Here is a 25,694-nt window from a genome sequence, read left to right as displayed (position 1 = left end):
TGGTGATATGTATGCGATCTGTAAAATCTAGTTGGGTCCAGGTCAAGATATGCTCAATTGAAGATATAAGGCATTGCCATATTTTTACATAGATACCGATTTTATTTAACATTTTGTGTACAAACAGAGGCTGCAAATGCCTTCCAAACATGTATTTTCCTCAGACTACAGTATCCCTTTTTACAGACTCATGACATAACATGTATGCTGACCAGAAGGAAATAAATCTAAATTGAAAAACAGAAAAAGGTAAAATGTATTTTTGTTGTTGTAGATAACCAGCAAGTACCATCATTTTAGCTTCACACAGTCAACTAGAAAATGTGGAATAAAACACACATATTCCCAAGATGTCAAAATATGGTTTCAGGTCATTTAAAATACGTTTAATATGGGAGTGAATTATAATAAACTATTGCCAGGCTCATGTCAACTTACAAGGACTGAAAGAATGAATATTCATTCATCATACAGTATGCATACACTGAAATGCTAAAGTCGTACATAGAGTAATATATTCCATATTTTTAGACTTTAAAACATAGTGCACATATTTATAATAATCTTATGTTGACATATATTACTTTTTTGTGAAAGAGGCATGGTAAGTGACTAGCCCTATGAAGAATCACACTGACAACCAATAACCAAGTTCTCTTTCAGTTGAAGCCTAATTATTCAACTGTTTTATTAATATGATTAATCCTAAATGTATTGCCCAAACTTGGATGAACATCACAATAAATAAACCTAAGAACCCAATGTCTCTAGTATGATACATACAATACATATTGTACAACCATAAGACAAGGTTAGAGAGATGAGTAACCTATATAAACTCAAATAACCTTCATCTTTCCTTGCAAATCATTTCCAAACCACAGAAAATGTCCTAAAGCATCACAGTGGGCAGTCTGGAGTAAAACCAAAAGAAACTGAAAGTGCAAGCCCCTCCAAATTAAATCCTGTTCTGGATTAGTGACATGTTGATACATACAGTAGTTACAGTTAGGACAACAGATGGTTACAAACTGTTTGGCAGTTATTTGAAAATACAAAGGACATCTTGCAAATGAACGATACACAGCATAGCATAGTGCCTTGAGAGATATTATCTATATATGAGTCATATAACATGACAGTGAATTTTGAAAGTGTCCTCCTTCTACAAGTATAGATACCACTTTGCTACTACTAATATAATTTCCTTCAGATGAGGGTATTCATCTCCGTAAATACAGTAGACTTCATTTTACACAGAACTGGAACAGAAAAGCTGAAAATGAGTTATTTTGCTATTGTTGACAGAGCTAAGTCAGAGTGAGGGTTATTGACTAAGCATTTGTCTGTCTGTCTCGTATGATTGCAAAAATGAATTGGGCTTAGCAGACGAGATCTCCCACACAGGCTAATAGTAGCATGAATTGCGATACCAAACTCTACGTTCATGTATTGGTCTCAAAATAGGTGCCTTAATGACAGATCTGTTTTCTCAAAAGGCGAGGGAGACTACAGCACCCCAGTAAGTCTCCTTACAGAAATTCCACTGACACATTGAAATCCACGGCATACGTGCTGAATAAAAGCTATAACGCGGAGGCACAACGGAGCAGAGCAGTGCACATTGAGCACTAATTATATAAATCAAAGAGATCCAAATGAATGGTGAATGCACTGCCTTTCTCTCTCATAATCAATGGCTTCCTCCAATGTACAGTTATGTGTATGGGACATGTGAGGATATATTAGGACAAAATGTGTTACTAAAATTATGACTATGGCTATTAACTGGAGCTGATTTAGTTGATATGTCAGCATATGGATACGTCAGGATTTGAAACGTTATGTCTTAATTCTACTTTTTTACAGCAAATCATCCCATTATTTCATTCACTCACTCACGCATGTGTGCACATCAATGCTGCATGTACAACCACACACTCAGATGCCAGATTTTACACTAGCTACTTACTACTGTACAGTCAAAACTGTCAGAAATGTCTCTGCTAACTTCAAAATGTCGGAGTTCTTCATGAAATCTCAGTAGTGCAGACAGTAGTACAGACTGAGTTAGTAAACACATTACTTGTTAACAATTATCCAGCCAGAATGAAATATCATAACATATTTTAAGCTTGGTTTTTCAAAACCAAAACACATTGGTCACTAACATCCTGCTGCCCAATATAACAACAATATGTTTATGACAACACACAGAAGAAAATAACTTTAATCAAACATGCCTGCATTAATCAAACATGCCTGCAGGTACTGAAATTAAAACCATTCTAATATAATCTTCTCTTTTTTCCTTCTGAACAAAATATTCTAAGAGCATTTTCTTTTCCATGGCCTTTTGGTGGGTGACAATCAGGCAGACCAGGAGTGAGACGAGCTTAAGGAAGGGTTTAGAGGACAGTTAATGACAGCTGTCCAGCCACCCTCATAAATATGGGTGAGAAAAAGATGGGTCACTTTCATTGAAAAGAGGATAAACAAGTATTCCTTCATAACATCAACGGAATGGTTCACTTTGGGTAAAATGTAGAGCGCCCACAATTTAGCGCAACATGTTTGAAACAGGTGAATGATTTTCATTTTCATGACAACAACTGTCTCCACCGACACAGTTGTAGAGATGAAACATGTTATTGTTGTAAGTTGTAGAGAGGAAACATGTTATTATTGTAAGTTGTAGAGAGGAAACATGTTATTGTTGTAAGTTGTAGAGAGGGAACATGTTATTGTTGTAAGTTGTAGAGAGGGAACATGTTATTATTGTAAGTTGTAGAGAGGAAACATGTTATTGTTGTAAGTTGTAGAGAGGAAACATGTTATTGTTGTAAGTTGTAGAAAGGGAACATGTTATTATTGTAAATTGTAGAGATTGTTATTGTTGTTCTGTATACAACTAAATGTAATGTTTTGTATCCTACTTCAGTAACACATCAAGATTTCAGGCTGGATGGTTGGGACTGGAACACTCAAAACAGATGAAGAGGGGTTATGACATTGGCATTCAAAGATGGAGAGTTACCTTCATGACGGATAAATGGCTAACAATAGGCTGGACAAAACTGCAGTTATTCCCACAACAAGACTACATCCTGGTTACATAGGCAGCATATGATCTCCCATCACCTCAGACCTCCAGGACTCAAGTCTGTAACCTATACCACCTTCATCAAATCAAAACAAACACATCGAAAAAAAACATGTTGATTTCTGCCCCCACCCCATTTTATCTTCTTCATAAATTATAATCATAACAATGATTATTACACTGTTAAAATAAGTCAAATAAAACAATTACAGCATTATGATTATGTACATACTGTACTGTATCTGTAAATACAATAGTTTTCTTTTATCCCAAACAACAGATCATTTTGGCAAGATCTCCTATGTTACCATGATGAGGACATCTCCGGACTAAGGATATGAACGCAGACAAACTCCTATGTTAGAAAATCTATTGCTTCCTGGGTATTTAAGCTGAGGACTACTTGAAACACAAAGAACAAAAAAGAGGGAATTGCTTTATGGTCCAAACTGTAGGCAGTCTTATTATAAATGACAGATAATCTGTTTCTGTCAACTGTTCCTATTTCACAAATGCCTTTGTTGCAGTCTCCCTGTCTCTGCCTTTGTCCAAGGCTTGTTTACCTTGTAAACACTTTTGTTGTTGTTGTGAGTGGTGGATTCCTGGGACACACAAATAGACTGGTGATGCTGGCAGCTCTGGATGTTCCTCTTTAAAAGTCTTCAGAGAACCCAGATGTTCCTTTTCAACAGAACTCTCGTAGCATTGCGGTGCTAATGTATCATGTGTAAAACATACGGTTTGAATCTCTTCAGCAGTGGATTAAGAAATAACTCAACATTTGAAAAGGCTAAACAAAACGATGTGCAGGCTCTGCCTGTTTTTCTGCCAACAAAGCAGGAGACAATAGCAAAACATTTTTTTTTTAAATAACCTTGGACGCTCTTTTCCCCTACATGCTGATCAGACTCAAACTGAAGTGTTTCATTTGTGGTTGCAGCAGGCATGTTCAGTAGTGGCATTCATTCCGTACACCGTACACAAGCTGTGGAGCTTCGACATGAGAGCGAAGAGACAGAGCGAGGAGACAAGGATATGTTGTGTCAGAGAGGCACAGAGAGTCACACTGGCTATTGGGTGTGATGTATTAATGCGTTATCGTCATCAGATATGTGTGGTACAACAGAGGATTGGTGTCCACCCTCTTGTTCTCAGAGGGATGGTGGCGCCCTCTGCAAGGTATGTCCAGAATCAGTGCAGAATACATCTCCTGCTGCAGTCCAGCAAAGGCCATTCTCACTCTCAGTAGCCTTCCCAAATGGACATACTGTACTGTAGACTCAGTTTGAGTCGACGTCTCCATCTCACCCTCTCTCTCCCATTGTCTTCATGATGGGAACCTGTGGAACACTCTACACTTCGGTGGAGAAGAGGATGCTCTGACGCTTACTGTCCGGCGTGGGGATGGTCTCCAGCTGGAGGAAGTACAGCAACACCTGGACCTGGAGGGACAGACGGACAGTTAGAAGGACATCAATATCAAAGAAGAGGGATGGGGTGAGGGAGAGAGACTATATCGCCTACTTGTGACATGACCTCCAGGGACCAGCTGTCTCCCATGCTGATAGGCTGCGTGGGGTTGGTGGGGATCTTGCTGTCCTTCTCTGCAGGCCGCAGCAGCGTGGGGCCAAACACTGTGGCCAGGTTGTGGAAGGACATCTTGTTGATGCTCTCCTTGTCAGCCACCCTGGGGAGCAGGGAGAGACAGAGGGTGAATGGTGGCTCATGGTAATACACCAAGTGAAAATACCTAATAATCACTATTACTTATTCAAAGAAAGAGTTTGGGATCTGCTTGTCTCTAAATCCCTGTGTTTGTCTGTACATAGCTCTATGACTGTGGTAGTGCTATGACTGTGGTAGCTCTATGTCTGTGGTAGCTCTATGACTGTGGTAGCGCTATGTCTGTGGTAGCGCTATGTCTGTGGTAGCGCTATGTCTGTGGTAGCTCTATGTCTGTGGTAGCTCTATGTCTGTGGTAGCGCTATGTCTGTGGTAGCTCTATGTCTGCGGTAGCTCTATGTCTGCGGTAGCTCTATGTCTGCGGTAGCTCTATGTTTGCGGTAGCTCTATATCTGCGGTAGCGCTATGACTGCGGTAGCGCTATGACTGCGGTAGCGCTATGACTGTGATAGCTCTATGTCTGTGGTAGCTCTATGTCTGTGGTAGCGCTATGACTGTGGTAGCGCTATGACTGTGGTAGCGCTATGTCTGTGGTAGCTCTATGTCTGTGGTAGCTCTATGTCTGTGGTAGCTCTATGTATGTGTGTCTGTCTGTGTGTACCTCTTCAAGTGATCCAGCAGGAAGAGGAATGTGACCAGGTTGGGTTCTGGCAGTGACAGCAGTAGATTCAGCATGCAGCTCTCTTTGGCAACGCTGTCAGACAGGGCTACAGACAGAGAGACAGACATTCACACATTAACCTGAGTGCTAAGTTATACCATGATAATACTATAGGTACAGTCTCTGTCAAAAGTTTGGACACACCTACTCATTCAAGGGTTTTTCTTTATTTTTACTATTTTCTACATTCTAGAATTGGCTTCCGGTTTGGAGCGAGCAGCCGCACCACGCTTCGCTCCACAGGTAATATTACACTTCACTACATTACAACGGCTTGATTTGTTTGATCTGAGCAATTCTTCTTAGCTAGCTACATAGCCGTCTTTGTATCAAAGATAATTGTGTAGTTTAGAGTAACTGAGTAATTATCGAGGCTAGCTATCTTCGTCCTCCTAACGTAGTCAACACTGCTAGCTGCTAGCTAGCTAGTCATCACTGCTAGCTAGCCAACTTCTACCGACTAGCAGCACTGCAGAAACTATTACATCGTAACGACTTGATTAGTGTGGTGTTAGTGTTAGTTAGCCAGCTACATAGTTGTCTTTGCTGTCTCTGTATCTAAGATAATTGTGTAGTTTGAGTTTGAGTATTATCGAGGTGAGCCAGCCAGCCGCGACGCGGCGCCAGACTTACTCAACACACCTAGTCATCATTAACCCACTGCCAGCTAGCCAACCGTTACCGACTAGCAGCGCTGTAGATACTAATACTTTACAACGGAACGATTTGACTAGTGCAGTGTTACCTAGCTAGCTACTTAGTTGTCTTTGTCATAGCTTGATAATTGTTAGCTAGCCAGCCATCGAGGTTAGCTAGCCAGCTATTTCCGTCCCCCGCGACGCCATTTTTCCTAACCCAGCCAACTATTACCGACGTGCAGCATTGTTGAAACTAAATACACTACAAGGAACGTCTTGATTAGTGTTATGTTAGCTAGCTAGCTACAAAGTTGCTTTGTATCATGACAAGGTGTAGTACTGAAACTACCGAGGTTACCTAGCCAGCTACACGTTCAAAGTCAACAACGCAGCCACTGCTAGTTAGCCTACTCCACCAGCCAGCAGTACTGTATCATTTTAGTCAATAAGATTTTTGCAACGTAAGCTTAACTTCCTGAACATTCGAGACGTGTAGTCCACTTGTTATTCCAATCTCCTTTGCATTAGCGTAGCCTCTTCTGTAGCTTGTCTACTATGTGTCTGTCTATCCCTGTTCTCTCTCCTCTGCACAGGCCATACAAACGCTCCACACCGCGTGGCCGCTGCCACTCTAACCTGGTGGTCCCAGCGCGCACGACCCACGTGGAGTTCCAGGTCTCCGGCAGCCTCTGGAACTGCCGGTCTGCGGCCAACAAGGCTGAGTTCATCTCAGCCTATGCTACCCTCCAGTCCCTAGACTTCCTGGCGCTGACGGAAACATGGATTACCACAGATAATACTGCTACTCCTACTGCTCTCTCCTCGTCTGACTACGTGTTCTCGCATACCCCTAGAGCATCGAGCCAGCGGGGTGGTGGCACTGGAATCCTCATCTCCCCCAAGTGGACATTCTCTCTTTCTCCCCTGACCCATCTGTCTATCTCCTCATTTGAATTCCATGCTGTCACAGTTACCAGCCCTTTCAAGCTTAACATCCTTATCATTTATCGCCCTCCAGGTTCCCTTGGAGAGTTCATCAATGAGCTTGACGCCTTGATAAGTTCCTTTCCTGAGGATGGCTCACCTCTCACAGTTCTGGGTGACTTTAACCTCCCCACGTCTACCTTCGACTCATTCCTCTCTGCCTCCTTCTTTCCACTCCTCTCCTCTTTCGACCTCACCCTCTCACCTTCCCCCCCTACTCACAAGGCAGGCAATACGCTTGACCTCATCTTTACTAGATGCTGTTCTTCCACTAATCTCATTGCAACTCCCCTCCAAGTCTCCGACCGCTACCTTGTATCCTTTTCCCTCTCGCTCTCATCCAACACTTCTCACTCTGCCCCTACTCGGATGGTATTGCGCCGTCCCAACCTTCGCTCTCTCTCTCCCGCTACTCTCTCCTCTTCCATCCTATCATCTCTTCCCTCTGCTCAAACCTTCTCCAACCTATCTCCTGATTCTGCCTCCTCAACCCTCCTCTCCTCCCTCTCTGCATCCTTTGATTTCCTCTGTCCCCTATCCTCCAGGCCGGCTCGGTCCTCCCCTCCTGCTCCGTGGCTCGACGACTCACTGCGAGCTCACAGAACAGGGCTCCGGGCAGCCGAGCGGAAATGGAGGAAAACTCGCCTCCCCTGCGGACCTGGCATCCTTTCACTCCCTCCTCTCTACATTTTCCTCTTCTGTCTCTGCTGCTAAAGCCACTTTCTACCACTCTAAACTCCAAGCATCTGCCTCTAACCCTAGGAAGCTCTTTGCTACCTTCTCCTCCCTCCTGAATCCTCCTCCCCTCCCCCCCTCCTCCCTCTCTGCGGATGACTTCGTCAACCATTTTGAAAAGAAGGTTGACGACATCCGATCCTCGTTGCTAAGTCAAACGACACTGCTGGTCCTGCTCACACTGCCCTACCCTGTGCTTTGACCTCTTTCTCCCCTCTCTCTCCAGATGAAATCTCGCGTCTTGTGACGGCCGGCCGCCCAACAACCTGCCCACTTGACCCTATCCCCTCCTCTCTTCTCCAGACCATTTCCGGAGACCTTCTCCCCTACCTCACCTCGCTCATCAACTCATCCTTGACCGCTGGCTACGTCCCTTCCGTCTTCAAGAGAGCGAGAGTTGCACCCCTTCTGAAAAAAACCTACACTCGATCCCTCCGATGTCAACAACTACAGACCAGTATCCCTTCTTTCCTTTCTCTCCAAAACTCTTGAACGCGCCGTCCTTGGCCAGCTCTCTTGCTATCTCTCTCAGAATGACCTTCTTGATCCTAATCAGTCAGGTTTCAAGACTGGGCATTCAACTGAGACTGCTCTTCTCTGTGTCACGGAGGCTCTCCGCACTGCTAAAGCTAACTCTCTCTCCTCTGCTCTCATCCTTCTAGACCTATCTGCTGCCTTTGATACCGTGAACCATCAGATCCTCCTCTCCACCCTCTCCGAGCTGGGCATCTCCGGCGCCGCCCACGCTTGGATTGCGTCCTACCTGACAGGTCGCTCCTACCAGGTGGCGTGGCGAGAATCTGTCTCCGCACCACGTGCTCTCACCACTGGTGTCCCCCAGGGCTCTGTTCTTGGCCCACTCCTATTCTCGCTATACACCAAGTCACTTGGCTCTGTCATATCCTCACATGGTCTCTCATATCATTGCTATGCAGATGACACACAATTAATCTTCTCCTTTCTCCCTTCTGACAACCAGGTGGCGAATCGCATCTCTGCATGTCTGGCAGACATATCAGTGTGGATGACGGATCACCACCTCAAGCTGAACCTCGGCAAGACGGAGCTGCTCTTCCTCCCGGGGAAGGACTGCCCGTTCCATGATCTCGCCATCACGGTTGACAACTCCCTTGTGTCCTCCTCCCAGAGTGCTAAGAGCCTTGGCGTGACCCTGGACAACACCCTGTCGTTCTCCACCAACATCAAGGCGGTGACCCGATCCTGTAGGTTCATGCTCTACAACATTCGCAGAGTACGACCCTGCCTCACACAGGAAGCGGCGCAGGTCCTAATCCAGGCACTTGTCATCTCCCATCTGGATTATTGCAACTCGCTGTTGGCTGGGCTCCCTGCCTGTGCCATTAAACCCCTACAACTCATCCAGAACGCCGCAGCCCGTCTGGTGTTCAACCTTCCCAAGTTCTCTCACGTCACCCCGCTCCTCCGCTCTCTCCACTGGCTTCCAGTCGAAGCTCGCATCCGCTACAAGACCATGGTGCTTGCCTACGGAGCTGTGAGGGGAACGGCACCTCCGTACCTTCAGGCTCTGATCAGGCCCTACACCCAAACAAGGGCACTCCGTTCATCCACCTCTGGCCTGCTTGCCTCCCTACCTCTGAGGAAGCACAGTTCCCGCTCAGCCCAGTCAAAACTGTTCGCTGCTCTGGCACCCCAATGGTGGAACAAGTTCCCTCACGACGCCAGGACAGCGGAGTCAATCACCACCTTCCGGAGACACCTGAAACCCCACCTCTTCAAGGAATACCTGGGATAGGATAAAGTAATCCTTCTAACCCCCCCTTAAAAGATTTAGATGCACTATTGTAAAGTGGTTGTTCCACTGGATATTATAAGGTGAATGCACCAATTTGTAAGTCGCTCTGGATAAGAGCGTCTGCTAAATGACTTAAATGTAAATGTAAATAATAGTTAAGACATCAAAACTATGAAATAACTCATATGGAATCATGTAGTAAGCAAAAAAGTGTTAAACAAATCAATATTTTATATTTGAGATTCTTCAAAGTAGCCACACTTTGCATTGATGACAGCTTTGCACGCTCTTGGCATTCTCTCAACCATCTTCATGAGGTAGTCACCTGGAATATATTTCAATTAACAGGTGTGCCTTGTTAAAAGTTCATTTGTGGAATTTCTTTCCTTCTTAATGGGTTTGAGCCAATCAGTTGTGTTGTGACATGGTAGGGGTGGTATACAGAAGATAGCCCTATTTGGTAAAAGACCAAGTCCATATTATGGCAAGAACAGCTCAAATAAGCAAAGAGAAACGACAGCCCATCATTACTTTAAGACATGGAGGTCAGTCAATTCAGAAAATGTCAAGAACTTTGAAAATTTCTTCAAGTGCAGTTGCTATGATGAAACTGGCTCTCATGAAGACCACCACAGTAAAGGAAGACCCAGAGTTACCTCTGCTGCAGATGATAAGATCATTAGAGTTAACTGTACCTCAGATTGCAGCCCAAATAAATGCTTCACAGAGTTCAAGTAACAGACACATCTCAACATCAACTGTTCAGAGGAGACTGCGTGAATTAAGCCTTCATGGTTGAATTGCTGCAAAGAAACCACTACGAAAGGACACCAATAAGAGGACTTGCTTGGGCCAAGAAACACAAGCAATGGACATTAGACCGGTGGAAATATGTCCTTTGGTCTGATGAGTCCAAATTTGAGATTTTTGGTTCCAATCCCCGTGTCTTTGTGAGACGCAGAGTAGGTGAATGGATGATCTCCACTAGAGGTCGACCGATTATGATTTTTCAACACCAATACCGATACCGATTATTGGAGGACAAAAAAAGCTGATACCGGTTAATCGGCCGGTTTTTATATATTTGTAAATAAATGACAATTACAACAATACTGAATGAACAATAAACACTTTTATTTTAACTTAATATAATACATAAATAAAATTAATTTAGTCTCAAATAAATAATGAAACGTTCAATTTGGTTTAAACAATGCAAAAACACAGTGTTGGAGAAAAAAGTAAAAGTGCAATATGTGCCATGTAAAAAAGCTAACGTTTAAGTTCCTTGCTCAGAACATGAGAACATTTGATAGCTGGTGGTTCCTTTTAACATGAGTCTTCAATATTCCCAGTTAAGACATTTTAGGTTGTAGTTATTATAGGAATTATAGGACTATTTCTCTCTATACCATTTGTATTTCATATACCTTTGACTATTGGATGTTCTTATAGGCACTTTAGTATTTCCAGCCTAATCTCGGGGGTTGATAGGCTTGAAGTCATAAACATAAAAATCATAAAAATCCAGCATCACTACTCTGGACGGTTCTGACTTAGAATATGTGGACAACTACAAATACCTAGGTGTCTGGTTAGACTGTAAACTCTCCTTCCAGACTCACATAAAAGATCTCCAATCCAAAGTTAAATCTAGAATTGGCTTCCTATTTCGCAACAAAGCATCCTTCACTCATGCTGCCAAACATACCCTCGTAAAACTGACCATCTTACCGATCCTCAACTTTGGCGATGTAATTTACAAAATAGCCTCCAAAACCCTACTCAACCAATTGGATGCAGTCTATCACAGTGCCATCCGTTTTGTCACCAAAGCCCCTTATACAACCCACCACTGCGACCTGTACGCTCTCGTTGGCTGGCCCTCGCTTCATACTCGTCGCTAAACCCACTGGCTCCAGGTCATCTACAAGACCCTGCTAGGTAAAGTCCCGCCTTATCTCTGCTCGCTGGTCACCATAGCTGCACCCACCCGTATCACGCGTTCCAGCAGGTATATCTCACTTGTCACCCCCAAAGCCAATTCCGCCTTTGGCCGCCTCTCCTTCCAGTTCTCTGCTGCCAATGACTGGAACGAACTACAAAAATCTCTGAAACTGGAAACACTTATCTCCCTCACTAGCTTTAAGCACCAGCTGTCAGAGCAGCTCACAGATCACTGCACATAGCCCATCTATAAATAGCCCAAACAACTACATCTTCCCCTACTGTATTTATTTATTTATTTTGCTCCTTTGCACCCCAGTATTTCTACTTTGCACACTAATTGCTATATCGTATTTACTTCGCCACCATGGCCTATTTATTGCCTTTACCTCCCTTATCTCACCTCATTTGCTAACATTGTATATAGACTTATTTTTCTACTGTATTATTGACTGTATGTTTGTTTTACTCCATGTGTAACTCTGTGTTATATGTGTCGAACTGCTTTGGTTTATCTTGGCCAGGTCGCAGTTGTAAATGAGAACTTGTTCTCAACTTGCCTACCTGGTTAAATAAAGGTGAAATAAAATAAAATAAATAAATACAATAAACAGCGCGGGGCTTCAAGCATTGCTAAGAGCTGCTGTTTGAATGAATGCTTACGAGCCTGCTGCTGCATACCACCGTTCAGTCAGACTGCTCTATGAAATATCCAATCATATACTTAATTATAATATAATAAACACACAGAAATACAAGCCTTTGGTCATTAATATGGTCAAATCCAGAAACTATCATTTAGAAAACAAAACGTTTATTCTTTCAGTGAAATACAGAACCGTTCCGTATTTTATCTAACAGGTGGCGTCCCTAAGTCTAAATACTCCTGTTACATTGCACAACCTTCAATGTTATGTCATAATTATGTCAAATTCTGGTAAATGAATTACGGTCTTTGTTAGGAAGAAATGGTCTTCACACAGTTCGCAACGAGCCAGGCGGCCCAAAGTGTTGCATACACCCTGACTCTGTTTGCACTGAACGCAAGAGAAGTGACACAATTTCCCTAGATAATATTGCCTGCTATCATGAATTTCTTTTAACTACATATGCAGGTTTAAAAAAACATTTAAAAAATATATATATTATGGTTAGGTACATTGTTGCAACAATTGTGCTTTTTTCGCGAATGCGCTTTTGTTAAATCATCACCCGTTTGGCGAAGTTGAAGTAGGCTGTGATTCGATAATAAATTAACAGCCACCACATAGATTATATGCAACGCAGAACAAGCTAGTTAACTTAGTAATATCATCAACCATGTGTAGTTAACTAGTGATTATGTGAAGATTGATTGTTTTTTATAATATAAGTTTAATGCTAGCTAGCAACTTACCTTGGCTCCTTGCAGCCACAAGGTCCTTTTGATGCTGCACTCGCGTAACAGGTGGTCAACCTGCCACGCAGTCTCTCCGTGGATTGTAATGTAATCGGCCATAATCGGCGTCCAAAAAAGGCCGATAACCGATTGATATGAAAATTCGAAAATCGGCCCTAATTAATCGCCCATGCCGATTAATCGGTCGACCTCGAATCTCCACATGTGTGGTTCCCACGTGAAGCATGGAAGAGGAGGTGTGATGGTGTGGGGTTGCTTTGCTGGTGACACTGTCAGGGATTTATTTGGAATTCAAGGCACACTTAACCAGCATGGCTACAACAGCATTCTGTAGCGATACGCCATCCCATCTGGTTTGCGCTTAATTGGGACTATCATTTGTTTTTCAACAGGACAATGACTCAAAACACACCTCCAGGCTATTTGACCAAGGAGAGTGATGGAGTGCTGCATCAGATTATCTGGCCTCCACAATCACCGCAGAGTGAAGGAAAAGCAGCCAACAAGGGCTCAGCATATGTGGGAACTCCTTCAAGACTGTTGGAAAAGCATTCATCATGAAGCTGGTTGAGAGAATGCCAAGAGTGTGCAAAGCTGTCATCAAGGCAAAGGGAGGCTACTTTGAAGAATTTAACACTTTTTTGGTTACTACATGATTCCATATATGTTATTTCATAGTTTAGATGTCTTCACTATTATTCTACAATGTAGAAAATAGTAAAAATAAAGAAAAACCCTGGAATGAGTAGGTTTTGACTGGTACTGTATAAGTGGCTGTTGGCCCTGTCAAAGGCCTGTGACTGACCAATGCCTCCTGCGAAGTTGGGGTACAGGTCGTCGGTGAAGAGGGGTTCTGGCAGCTCTCTGAAGTACAGCTTCAGAGTCCCGGCGATGGCGTTCACATCCATCTCACTCATCATCACAGACACGTCTTTGTTGTCTGTGGGAAAGATGGCAATGCTCAGGAAGACAGGTAGAAAGTGTAGCCATGGCAACAGCGGATGGGGAGGCAGCCAGCCTCTGTTATTTCTGCCATTCACAAAAACACACTGCACCTCAGATCATTGGCAGAAAGACATTGGCTGAGGACGCAACATGCCCCCCAAACTAAGCTGTAAATGTCATAATCAGAGAAATCACCACACACGAGTGCACACACAAATGCACACACACAAACGTTCCTACACACGCACACAAAAACACAAAATGCTAACACTAGTACACCCACACATAGGAATTAGTAAGCCTACACAAGAAATTAAACTGGGTTAAGCACCCAAACTTGACATATGGAAAATGTACCCATGATTCCCAACAACGGAGCACCATAATCAGAAGTTGACCTAGGGGACAGAGCAGGGTAAGACACATTGATCCTACAGTAGTCAGTCCAATAGACTTGAATTTGCAAGGGAGTGCACAGAGAGGATAGCCTGATGGAACCAGCCTGATGGAAGCGGCCTGATTGCTGCATTCAGTACTGTATTTCACTTCACGTATCAAGGCTGGTTCCACCAAGCTACAGAAAGTCCACAGAGAGTATGCCATATGCTATACTGTAGCCTATTCCCACTTCCAGGGCTTTACTGAGAGGGGGAGCCAGGGGGAAGTAAGGCCTTGGTACTCACTGGTGTCGAAGGCAGCCTTCAGGGCCTGGATGTCTGTAGCCACCCCTGAGACCCGGTAGATTCCCACCTCCTCCATGCCCCTCCGCTCAATCTCCTCCAGACACTGTCTGACGATGTAGGGAACCTTGGAGTGCTCCCGTCTGGCATGGGGAGACAGACAGACAGACAGACAGACAGACAGTTAGTTAAGGAACAGCATACCATGGGGATATTTTTCAGTTGGATGCACAGTTGCATCTTTAAATGTAATAGTATCAAAAATGTGTGAGCAATTATTAAAACAACAAAAAACATTCCCACTGACAATGAGGTGTACTGCTGGCTGTCGCTGCATTCTTGTAGTATGTGAACGCAAAATATAAACACACATTGACTGTGTACTTTATCATGTTTATTATTATCCTGGTGACAATATGCACAACTACCGCTGTGTGTTCTGTTGTGAGTTCACGGACTACAGCGCGCAGGTCGAGCTGGCACTGGCAGGCAGCTCTGCAGTGATGTTTGTTCTCTGTTGGTGTTATTGGTGACATGCTGTCTCTCCAGCCTTAACTGGCCATGCTGTTTAACCTTATTAGTCCACTCGTTACTAGCAATCCTCATTAGCGTCACTCACCAACATTGGCAACAAACCTAACCTCAACTGCTCTCTCTCCCTCTCCCACACTCACCTCTGTCTGTCTGTGTGCCCACTGCCCACTGTACCCAGAGCCTACTGCCCATAGTGACAGTGCCCGCTGCTGCCAACCGCCCTGTGGAGCATGCTGCCAGGCCATGCCAGGTGAGGCCAGGGGACAACTGAGGGACTGTCTGAGGATGGGCACACTGCCTGCCAGGTGCCTGCTCAGTGCCCCATGCCAAGGGCCATTAAGACAGTCTCTCCATAGATAGACACCACCAAAGTATGTACCACCAAAGTATGCACCACCAAAGTGTGTACCACCAAAGTATGCACCACCAAAGTGTGCACCACCAAAGTATGCACCACCAAAGTATGCACCACCAAAGTATGTACCACCAAAGTGTGTACCACCAAAGTATGCACCACCAAAGTATGTACCACCAAAGTGTGTACCACCAAAGTATGCACCACCAAAGTGTGTACCACCAAAGTATGCACCACCAAAGTATGCACCACCAAAGTATGCACCACCAAAGTGTGTACCACCAAAGTATGCACCACCAAAGTGTGCACCACCAAAGTATGCACCACCAAAGTATGCACCACCAAAGTGTGTACCACCAAAGTATGCACCACCAAAGTGTGCACCACCAAAGTATGCACCACCAAAGTGTGCACCACCAAAGTATGCACCACCAAAGTATGCACCACCAAAGTATGCACCACCAAAGTGTGTACCACCAAAGTATGCACCACCAAAGTATGCACCACCAAAGTATGCACCACCAAAGTGTGTACCACCAAAGTATGCACCACCAAAGTGTGCACCACCAAAGTATGCACCACCAAAGTATGCACCACCAAAGTATGCACCACCAAAGTATGTACCACCAAAGTGTGTACCACCAAAGTGTGCACCATAGGAACACTCAGAGTCTGTGTAGAGTAGAGTAGTAGCCACAACCAATAATACTTACAAGATCATAAAAGACCACTCTGTATCTATCTAACTGCTGCAAAGAGGAGATCTAGTGGTGGAGGAGCATACAAGGCACAAAGGCACGTTAAGAGTAACATCATTGTTTATATTGATTTAGGACTATTGTACAACCACTCAAGATTCAAAGATTCTACACTAATTGTATGCCTAGGGCCTCAGAGCTTGTGTGTATTTTCCAGTAAGGATCTCTCCCCCTCTCCCTCTCTCCCTCTCTCTCCCGCTCTCCTCCTCTCCCCCTCTCCCCCTCTCCCCCTCCCTATTGTCTTCTTATCAATGACATTTCCCTTCTGTAAAAACCAACCAAATCTCTCTTTTGTTGCTTTGCTATTCTCAGGCAGTGTCCCAAATGGCACATTCCTCCTTACATAGTGTACTACCTTTGACCATGGCCCATAGAGCTCTGGTCAAAAGTGGTGCACTATATAGGGAGTAGGGTGCCATTTGGGAATAAACAGAGGTTTGCCAGATGCTTTCCCAGACTTTTTGTGATCTCTTATCAGACTGAAGAAGGGGAACAGATCAGTTCCTGACCAGGGCTGGTGCATGGGGGAGTGAGTGAGTCGTGACATGGGAATGTAGTTGGGATTATGTGGATTGAAAGGCTCACAATCACCACAGGGGGTCCGTCCCTCTACCTCCCTCCTCTCCTCCCCATCTTCTTCCTCCTCCTTTCCTCAGAGAGATTCTCTGGCTGTGTTACAGCAGGCTTTCTGCATGGTTACCATATACAGTTGAAGTCAGAAGTTTACATATACCTGAGCCAAATATATTTAAACTCAGTTTTTCACAATTTCTGATATTTAATCGTAGTAAAAATCTTCTAGTCTGAGGCTAGTTAGGATCACCACTTTATTTTAAGAATGTGAAATATCAGAATAATAGAAGAGAGAATGATTTATTTAAGCTTTTATTTCTTTCATCACATTCCCAGTGGGTCAGATGTTTACATACACTCAATTAGTATTTGGTAGCATTGCCTTTAAATTGTTTATCTTGGGTCAAACGTTTCAGGTAGCCTTCCACAAGCTTCCCACAATAAGTTGGGTGAATTTTGGCCCATTCCTCCTGACAGAGCTGGTGTAACTGAGTCAGGATTGTAGGCCTTCTTGCTCTCACACGCTTTTTCAGTCCTGCTCACAAATTTTCTATAGGATTGAGTTCAGGGCTTTGTGATGGCCACTCCAATACCTTGACTTTGTTGTCCTTAAGCCATTTTGCCACAACTTTGGAAGTATGCTTGGGGTCATTGTCCATTTGGAAGACCCATTTGCAACCAAGCTTTAACTTCCTGACTGATGTCTTGAGATGTTCCTTCAATATATCCACATAAATGTCCTCCCTCATGATGCCATCTATTTTGTGAAGTGCAATAGTCCCTCCTGCAGCAAAGCACCCCCACATCATGATGCTGCCACCCCCGTGCTTCATGGTTGGGATGGTGTTCTTCGGCTTGCAAGCCTCCCCCTTTTTCCTCCAAACATAACGATGGTCATTATGGCCAAACAGTTCTATTTTTGTTTCATCAGACCAGAGGACATTTCTCCAAAAAGTACAATCTTTGTCCCCATGTGCAGTTGCAAACTGTAGTCTGGCTTTTTTATGGTGGTTTTGGAGCAGTGGCTTCTTCCTTGCTGAGCGGCCACTTGTTTTACTGTGGATATAGATACTTTCCTCCGGCATCTTCACAAGGTCCTTTGCTGTTGTTCTGGGATTGATTTGCACTTTTCGCACCAACATATGTTCATCTCTAGGAGACAGAACGCGTCTCCTTCCTGAGCGGTATGACGGCTGCGATGTCCCATGGTGTTTATACTATTTTTTGTACAGATGAACGTGGTACCTTCAGGCATTTGGAAATTGCTCCCAAGGATGAACCAGACTTGTGGAGGTCTACAATTTTCTTTCTGAGGTCTTGGCTGATTTCTTTTGATTTTCCCATGATGTCAAGCAAAGAGGCACTGATTTTGAAGGTAGGCCTTGAAATACATCCACAGGTACACCTCCAATTGACCCAAATTATGTCACTTAGCCTATCAGAAGCTTCTAAAGCCATGATATCGTTTTCTGGATTTTTCCAAGCTGTTTAAAGGCACAGTCAACTTAGTGTATGTAAACTTCTGACCCACTGGAATTGTGATACAGTGAATTATAAGTGAAATAATCTGTCTGTAAACAATTGTTGGAAAAATTATATGTGCAAAGTAGATGTCCTAACAGACGTGCCAAAACTATAGTTTGTTAACAAGACATTTGTGGAGTGGTTGAAAAACGAGTTTTAATGACTCCAACCTAAGTGGATGTAAACTTCCCACTTCAGCTGTAGGTGGTCAGGGAGTGTGTTCAGGATATATTTATATGAGGGCACTATTGAACTCACTTGGTCACTGTGGAAATCTTGATTCCAAACACGCCCATGGGTTTCCGTGATGGCATCCTCTTCAGACTAAACTCTCGGCTGGTAAACTTCATAGAAAGCTTTACCTCCATCTGGAGCAATGGGAGAAAGGGTGAAATGACAGTTTAAACCAATTTACAATGACAACAGATGGTTAGTTAGTAAAGATAAGAAGCAGATCAGTTACAGATAAGAGTTAAGGATAAGAGTTAAGGATAAGTAACAACCAACATTTATAGGATCACATGGCATGGCACAAACACAGACTCCTCCTTTTAACGGTGCCGACACACTCCCACACGGACTCACCCCGGTCATGGGGACAACCGTTCTCTGCCAGTCTTTGCCTTGGAGCGTCTGGGGATCAAGCTGGAGGGAGCAAAACCAGATGGTTGGTTAGTACACCAATACACACAGACACTAACAGACTCAAACACACATACAGACAAGAAAACGCCAACATTAGGCTACCTTATAATGCATCATCAGTGCGCACACACACACACACACACACACACACAATTCCCCTCTCCGTATATATTATTTGTTTCTGTCAAACTATTGAACATCAGTTGTCCTATCAGTGAGGGGGGTTACCATGCGTCTTAGCAGGGCACTGCGTACACACCTCCATGGCTTCGACCCCCCCCCCGGTAGGTCGCCCCTCTCCCTCTCCATAGTGCCCTCCACACTGACATTGCTGCAGGCAGTGTCTGGCCAACAGAGTGTAGGCCTTGCCTTGCATCCCATCTCCTCTGTCCTCAACTACTTCACCTGTCATGGCTCTCTGTGTAGAGAAACTGTCAAAGTCTCCAAACTAGTAAGATATTCTTTATCCAGTTGGCTTCGGTCTAGTATACATGTTCTGTGGTATGAGGGAGTTGGTGGTAGATGCTCAAATCAGGCCCATACTGCTCCTCTCATTCTTTTCTCCTCCTCTTTCTCTCTTTTGGTCCTCTTTCTTTCTTTCTTTTCCTCCGTCAGTAGAGCTGTAGTCTCAGTAGGTGTGTATCCTGTCTCTGTGTGTAGCCTAACTCAGCCCAGTCGATAATGATCTCCAGTGGTCCAGGAAAGCTGTTTCACCCTACACACACCTGCCGCGCTCGCTCTGAGGAGTGTGTGAGGATCACAAGCTAAAGTACGTCCTTATACACACAGGTGTGGATTGCACTACAGGACGACCGCTTGTTTCTGCACCTCTCTCGGTCTCCTCCCCTCTCTTCTGCATTATCCCCCCTCCTGCTTTTCTTCCCTCTCTCCTCCTCTCTTCTCTATTAGTTACAGCTAATCCCTCTGCTTAAGTTAGTTTCGGTGTAAGCTGTAAAATGCACCATCCCCCCAGTGGCCTCCAGCCAAGCCTTGGGTAACCCTACCGACCCCTCTCTTCACTGGGTGTCCCCCCCTCCCCCCACTACACCCTGCCTAGCGAGCCCAGCCCAGTGTGCCAAATTCCCACCCTCTATATGTGTGTTTGGATGAAAAGTTTATCTGAATCATCAGCTGGAGCTTTCATACAAAGCTGCTCAGCTTTGGCAACATGGCCCACTGCTGTGTGTGTTTGTGTGTGAACCGCCTGGGGACATGGTCTCTCTCCATCATTATGAAGCCAGATAGAAGCTATGTATTAGAAGACTACTGAGCAACATAGCACATACATCAGAGGATGAGAGAACACAGTAATCCATAAGCAAACACATGGTACAGTATGTACAGACTGGGGTAGGGATGATTCTGCGTTGATGAGCATTCACACAGTTTGATTACACATTTTTGAACCACCATCACAGTTGGCATGGCAATTATCCAGTTACCATGGTTACCACTGGAGGGGATGTATATCCACATCTAAGCAGTAAGTATTTCAAGTCTTCATCCTGTTGTATTCGGTGCACGTGAAAAATACAATTTGGTTTTATTGATTTTGACAAACCAGAGAAGAACTCACTGTCTCCAGCCACCATGAATGGCCCTTCTCTAGGGTATAGTTTCCCCCTAGGTACAGATCCAGGATCAGCTACATCTTCCCCAACATTAACACCTTGTGAAATTGCAAAACTTAACTCGTTTTTGGGGGCAACTACATCCTGCAAGACTGCCCCTGGCCGGGTAACTGTGTCTGTTATTGGACATCACTGAATACTGAAAGGTTTACACACACACACACACACCTGTCCAAATGGGGGGGGGGGGAATAGGGAACAGTACACCCCTCCCAGGACGTGGACCAGATCAAAGCAGAGGCTCCATGGCTCTGATACACTAACCAATGTCTTTATTCACCTGCCTTTCCTTGAAACATGAAGGTCTATGTACACAAAGCCTACCAGGCCCTATCCAGCACTCCATCCCTCACCACCCACATGCAAAAAGAGACGTGCGCGCACACACACCAGATCTGGTTACCCATGGGTCAGACTCATCAGAGGCACATGATATTTACAGGAAGAACACATTAATTATGGACCCTGATTCAACCACAGTCAAGATGGGCTGATACTGTACCCTCTAACATACATTTCTCAAAGCAAAAAACATAATTAAATGAATAAAAGCAAAGAAGAGCAGTTCACTCAACTCATAACTCCTGATCATGACCCAATCCAAGTGTTGTCCTCGGTCTCTCTACAGCTTTTCACAGGTTACTGGATCAACTATCTGGTTCTGAAGCTCAGTTGGGTTATGACTAGAGCTCGGCAGGTCTATTTACCTATTAGATACCTTTTTGCAGGTTCTAAGTCTGGAATTTACACATCTAATCACTGTAGACAGTCTATCCTACTACTCACATAATTAGCTAATTCATTAATTATATCAGCTGAGCACTCAGCAGTGTCTAGTCCACATCTAGGACATTGGGACCACAATCTCACCACACTGTCATAACCATAATGTCATCAGGCTATGTTACTATGGTGACGTAAGAGCGTGAAGGTGATGACGTACCGGGATCTGTCCTTTGCCGATGATGCGGTCGGTGCTGTCTCCGTCCTCTTTGTTCTGCTTAGTCTTGTTGTAGCTCTTCTCATAACACAGCAGCCTCAGGGTCTGAGAGCCCTCCAGGTCTATCTCAAACTCCTGAAGCAGAGAGAGAGACAGAGAGAGAGACAGAGAGACGTTAGGAGAGAAAATGCCACAGAAACCACAGGTTGCCTAAAGTAGCTTTACAGTCATTTCTCGAAGGACCAATTGTCACGACTTCCGCCGAAGTCGGTTCCTTTAGGTTCTAGATAGCACCTTTTTTCTAAGAGTGTATACGTTATCAGTTAAGTGCTGTAAATGTGAATGTATTGTCAACAGCAGACAGCACAGCTGACGGAGGTTCCTGGTAGTTATGTAAAAGAACACACTGCATATGGTTTCCACACGGTTAGGGGCCGCAACACATTCCATTAACATTTCTACAGACATGAGTCATCAGAAGCTCCTCATTAGCTGACACTATTTCCACTTTGCTGAGCAATGTAATTAAGCAGCAGAAGCAGCAGCAGTTCCTTGGGCCTGATGGAAAATTCCTGCTGCAGATAAACAAATTCACCGATTGTGTTTTTAAACACAATAGCTCTCATGACACACAAGCACTTTGTGTTTGGCTCTGACATCCAGCACCGAAATACGTGACGACTGTGTGTTTGTGTGCTTTCTGCCGTTACCTCCTTACTGAAGAGGCCATACGGCTTTCTCATTAAGACACTATAACATCACAACACCAGATGTCTTGGTCTTGGTAGTACCCAGAAAATGCAGATACTGTACTCTGCATATGTCTGGTAATACCAGTACAAGTTCTTACCTCGTTCCATTTGGGCTCTGTGGTATAGCGATACACCCGCGTCTTGGCTTTGTTCGCAAAGTAGCCAAAGGAGTCCACCTCTAACGTGCAGTACAGATCTGAGAGGAGAAGAGGAGATGCAGTCACAGTTACAGTTGAAGTCGGAAGTTTACATACACATTAGCCAAATATATTTAATCTCAGTTTTTCACAATTCCTGACATTTATACCTAGTAAAAATTCCCTGTCTTAGGTCAGTTAGGATCACCACTTTATTATAAGAATGTGAAATGTCAGAATAATAGTAGAGAGAATGATTTTATTTCATCTTTTATTTCTTTCATCACATTCCCAGTGGGTCAGAAGTTTACATACACTCAATTAGCATTTGGTAGCATGGCCTTTAAATTGTTTAACTTGGCTCAAACATTTCGGGTAGCCTTCCACAAGCTTCCCACAATAAGTTGGGTGAATTTTGGTCCATTCCTCCTGACAGAGCTGGTGTAACTGAGTCAGGTTTGTAGGCCTCCCTGCTCGCACACACTTTTTCAGTCCTGCTCACAAATGTTCTATAGGTTTGAGGTCAGGGCTTTGTGATGGCCACTCCAATACCTTGACTTGGTTTTCCTTAAGCCATTTTGCCACAACTTTGGAAGTATGCTTCGGGTCTTTGTCCATTTGGAAGACCCATTTGCGACCAAGCTTTAACTTCCTGACTGATGTCTTCAGATGTTGCTTCAATATATCCACATAATTTTCCATCCTCATGATGCCATCTATTTTGTGAAGTGCACCAGTCCCTCCTGCAGCAAAGCACCCCCACATCATGCTGCCACCCCCGTGCTTCACGGTTGGGATGGTTTTCTTCGGCTTGCAAGCCTCCCCCTTTTTCCTCCAAACATAACGATGGTCATTATGGCCAAACAGTTCTATTTTTGTTTCATCGGACCAGAGGACATTTCTCCAAAAAGTACAATCTTTGTCCCCATGTGCAGTTGTAAACCATAGTCTGGCTTTTTTTTATGGCGGTTTTGGAGCAGTGGCTTCTTCCTTGCTGAGCGGCCTTTCAGGCTATGTCGATATAGGACTTGTTTTACTGTGGATATATATACTTTTGTGCCTGTTTCCTCCAGCATCTTCACAAGGTCCTTTGCTGTTGTTCTGGGATTGATTTGCACTTTCGCACCAAAGTACGTTCATCTCTAGGAGACAGAACGCGTCTCCTTCCTGAGCGGTATGACGGCTGCATGGTCCCATGGTGTTTATACTTTCGTACTATTGTTTGTACAGATGAACATGGTACCTTCAGGCATTTGGAAATTGCTCCCAAGGATGAACCAGACTTGTGGTCTACAATTTATTTTCTGAGGTCTTGGCTGATTTCTTTAGATTTTCCCATGATGTCAAGCAAAGAGGCACTGAGTTTGAAGGTAGGCCTTGAAATACATCCACAGGTACACCTCCAATTGACTTGTGTCATGTACAAAATTACTTGTGTCATGCACAAAGTAGATGTTCTAACCGACTTGTCAAAACTATAGTTTGTTAACAAGAAATTTGTGGATTTGTTGAAAAACGAGTTTTAATGACTCCAACCTAAGTGTGTGTAAACTTCCGACTTCAACTGTAGATTCACCCAAAAGACTACGACTAGTGGTGGTCTCTATGACGATACAACACAAAATTAAACAGAAGAGTAGAATGGACATTGTCATCCTAGCAACAAAAAAAATCAGCCATTTTGGTCAGGAAAACTTCTCTATGTGATCTCAATATGATACCCTCTTTAAATGAACTGTCATAAACGTAAAGCATACTACTGTTGATGAGAACAATTTTTTAACAATGTTATTACAAAATCACATGAAATATATGTTGAAGTAACCTCTATCAAATTATATGACATTCACCAGAACAGTTCTGTTTTACAGAACAGCTGTGGCCCCTGTAAGCTTAGAGTATCAGTGTGTCCTAAATTACACCCTATTCCCTATATAGTGTACTACTTTTGACCAGAGTAGTGCACTATAAAGGGAATAGCGTGCCATTTGGGGCGCAGACTAATGCCTGTGTCATTACTCCTGTAAGGTATGTACAGTATAGAGGCACTTCTCGGTGGAGGGTCACTCACTCAAGCTCTGTTTGAGGCCCGAGGCCGAGTGGACGATTACATTCAGGAATCCATGGAGGCCAGGGGATTCATCCTCTGGAAAAACACAAGGAAGAGAGATGAAGGCTTAGAGAGGAATGGAAGATACAGGTAAACTGCCAAAATAAAGGAAACACTTGAGTAAATGAGGGATACAAAGTATACTGAAAGCAGGTGCTTTCACACAGGTGTGGTTCCTGAGTTAATTAAGCAATTAACATGGCATCATGCTCAGGGTCATGTATAAAAAGCCCAGTTGCCCATTATTTTGACATCCATGGCTAGAAGAGATGTCAGTGACTTTGAAAGGGGGGTCTCAAAGGAGTATAGGGGGTTGAAATGGCGTGTGTGTGTCTCAGTCACCAGATCTGAACACATATGGGAGATTCTGGAGTGGCGCCTGAAACCGCGTTTTTCACCACCATCAAGAAAACACCAAATTATGGAATTTCTCATGGAAGAATGGTGTTTCATCCCTCCAATAAAGTTCCAGACACTTGTAGAATCTATGCCAAGTCACATTGAAGCTGTTCTGGTGTCTCAACACCCTATTAAGACACTTTATGTTGGTGTTTCCTTTATTTTGGCAGTGGCAATTACCTGTAGATCCATGTTAACATTGGAATGCTGAATGAAACTATAAAGAACCCCAAATAACTCTATTCTCTTCACTCTAGAAACTAAACTACACCATGAAACAAAGATAAATGACGTAAAGAATGATAGCAAAAAGCTTTGGAGCACCTTCAATTACATTTTGGGCCAAAAGGCAAACTCAGCTCTATCATTAAATCAGATGGCTCATTCATCACAAAACCCACTGATATTGCCAACTACTTTAATGTTTTTTTCATTGGCAAGATTAGCAAACTTAGGCATAACATGCCAGCAACAAACGCTGGCACTACACATCCAAGTATATCTGACCAAATTATGAAAGACAAGCATTGTCATTTTGAATTCCGTAAAGTGAGTGTGGAAGAAGTGAAAAAATTATTGTTGTCAATCAACAATGACAAGCCACCGGGGTCTGACAACTTGGTTGGAAAATTACTGAGGATAATAGCGGACGATATTGCCACTCCAATTTGCCATATTTTCAATCGCTGGTTGAAAACTGTTTTCTGCCCCTCCCAAAAGATAGAATTTGTAGATAATTGGCCCTCTTTCTGGGACTCACCCACAAACAGGACCAAGCCTGGCCTGT

At 43.9% G+C, this 25,694-nt stretch overlaps 1 protein-coding gene across 1 annotated transcript in view; it reads right to left on the bottom strand.

Annotated features, from left to right (window-relative positions):
• Positions 1-79: 79 nt before the first annotated feature.
• The window catches only part of LOC106566295 (breakpoint cluster region protein), a 129,128-nt gene continuing 103,513 nt past the window's right edge, over positions 80-25,694 (bottom strand). Inside the window, 10 exon segments of the mRNA XM_014134192.2 lie at positions 80-4,545; positions 4,628-4,790; positions 5,388-5,493; positions 13,730-13,864; positions 14,553-14,692; positions 18,552-18,661; positions 18,879-18,938; positions 21,513-21,644; positions 22,360-22,457; positions 24,470-24,544. Coding sequence (XP_013989667.2) covers positions 4,456-4,545; positions 4,628-4,790; positions 5,388-5,493; positions 13,730-13,864; positions 14,553-14,692; positions 18,552-18,661; positions 18,879-18,938; positions 21,513-21,644; positions 22,360-22,457; positions 24,470-24,544 — 1,109 coding nt within the window. The 3' untranslated portion in view covers positions 80-4,455.

Source organism: Salmo salar, chromosome ssa01 (assembly GCF_905237065.1).
Source record: "Salmo salar chromosome ssa01, Ssal_v3.1, whole genome shotgun sequence".
NCBI classification, from domain to species: domain Eukaryota; kingdom Metazoa; phylum Chordata; class Actinopteri; order Salmoniformes; family Salmonidae; genus Salmo; species Salmo salar.
This window is presented reverse-complemented; position numbering and strand designations above follow the sequence as displayed.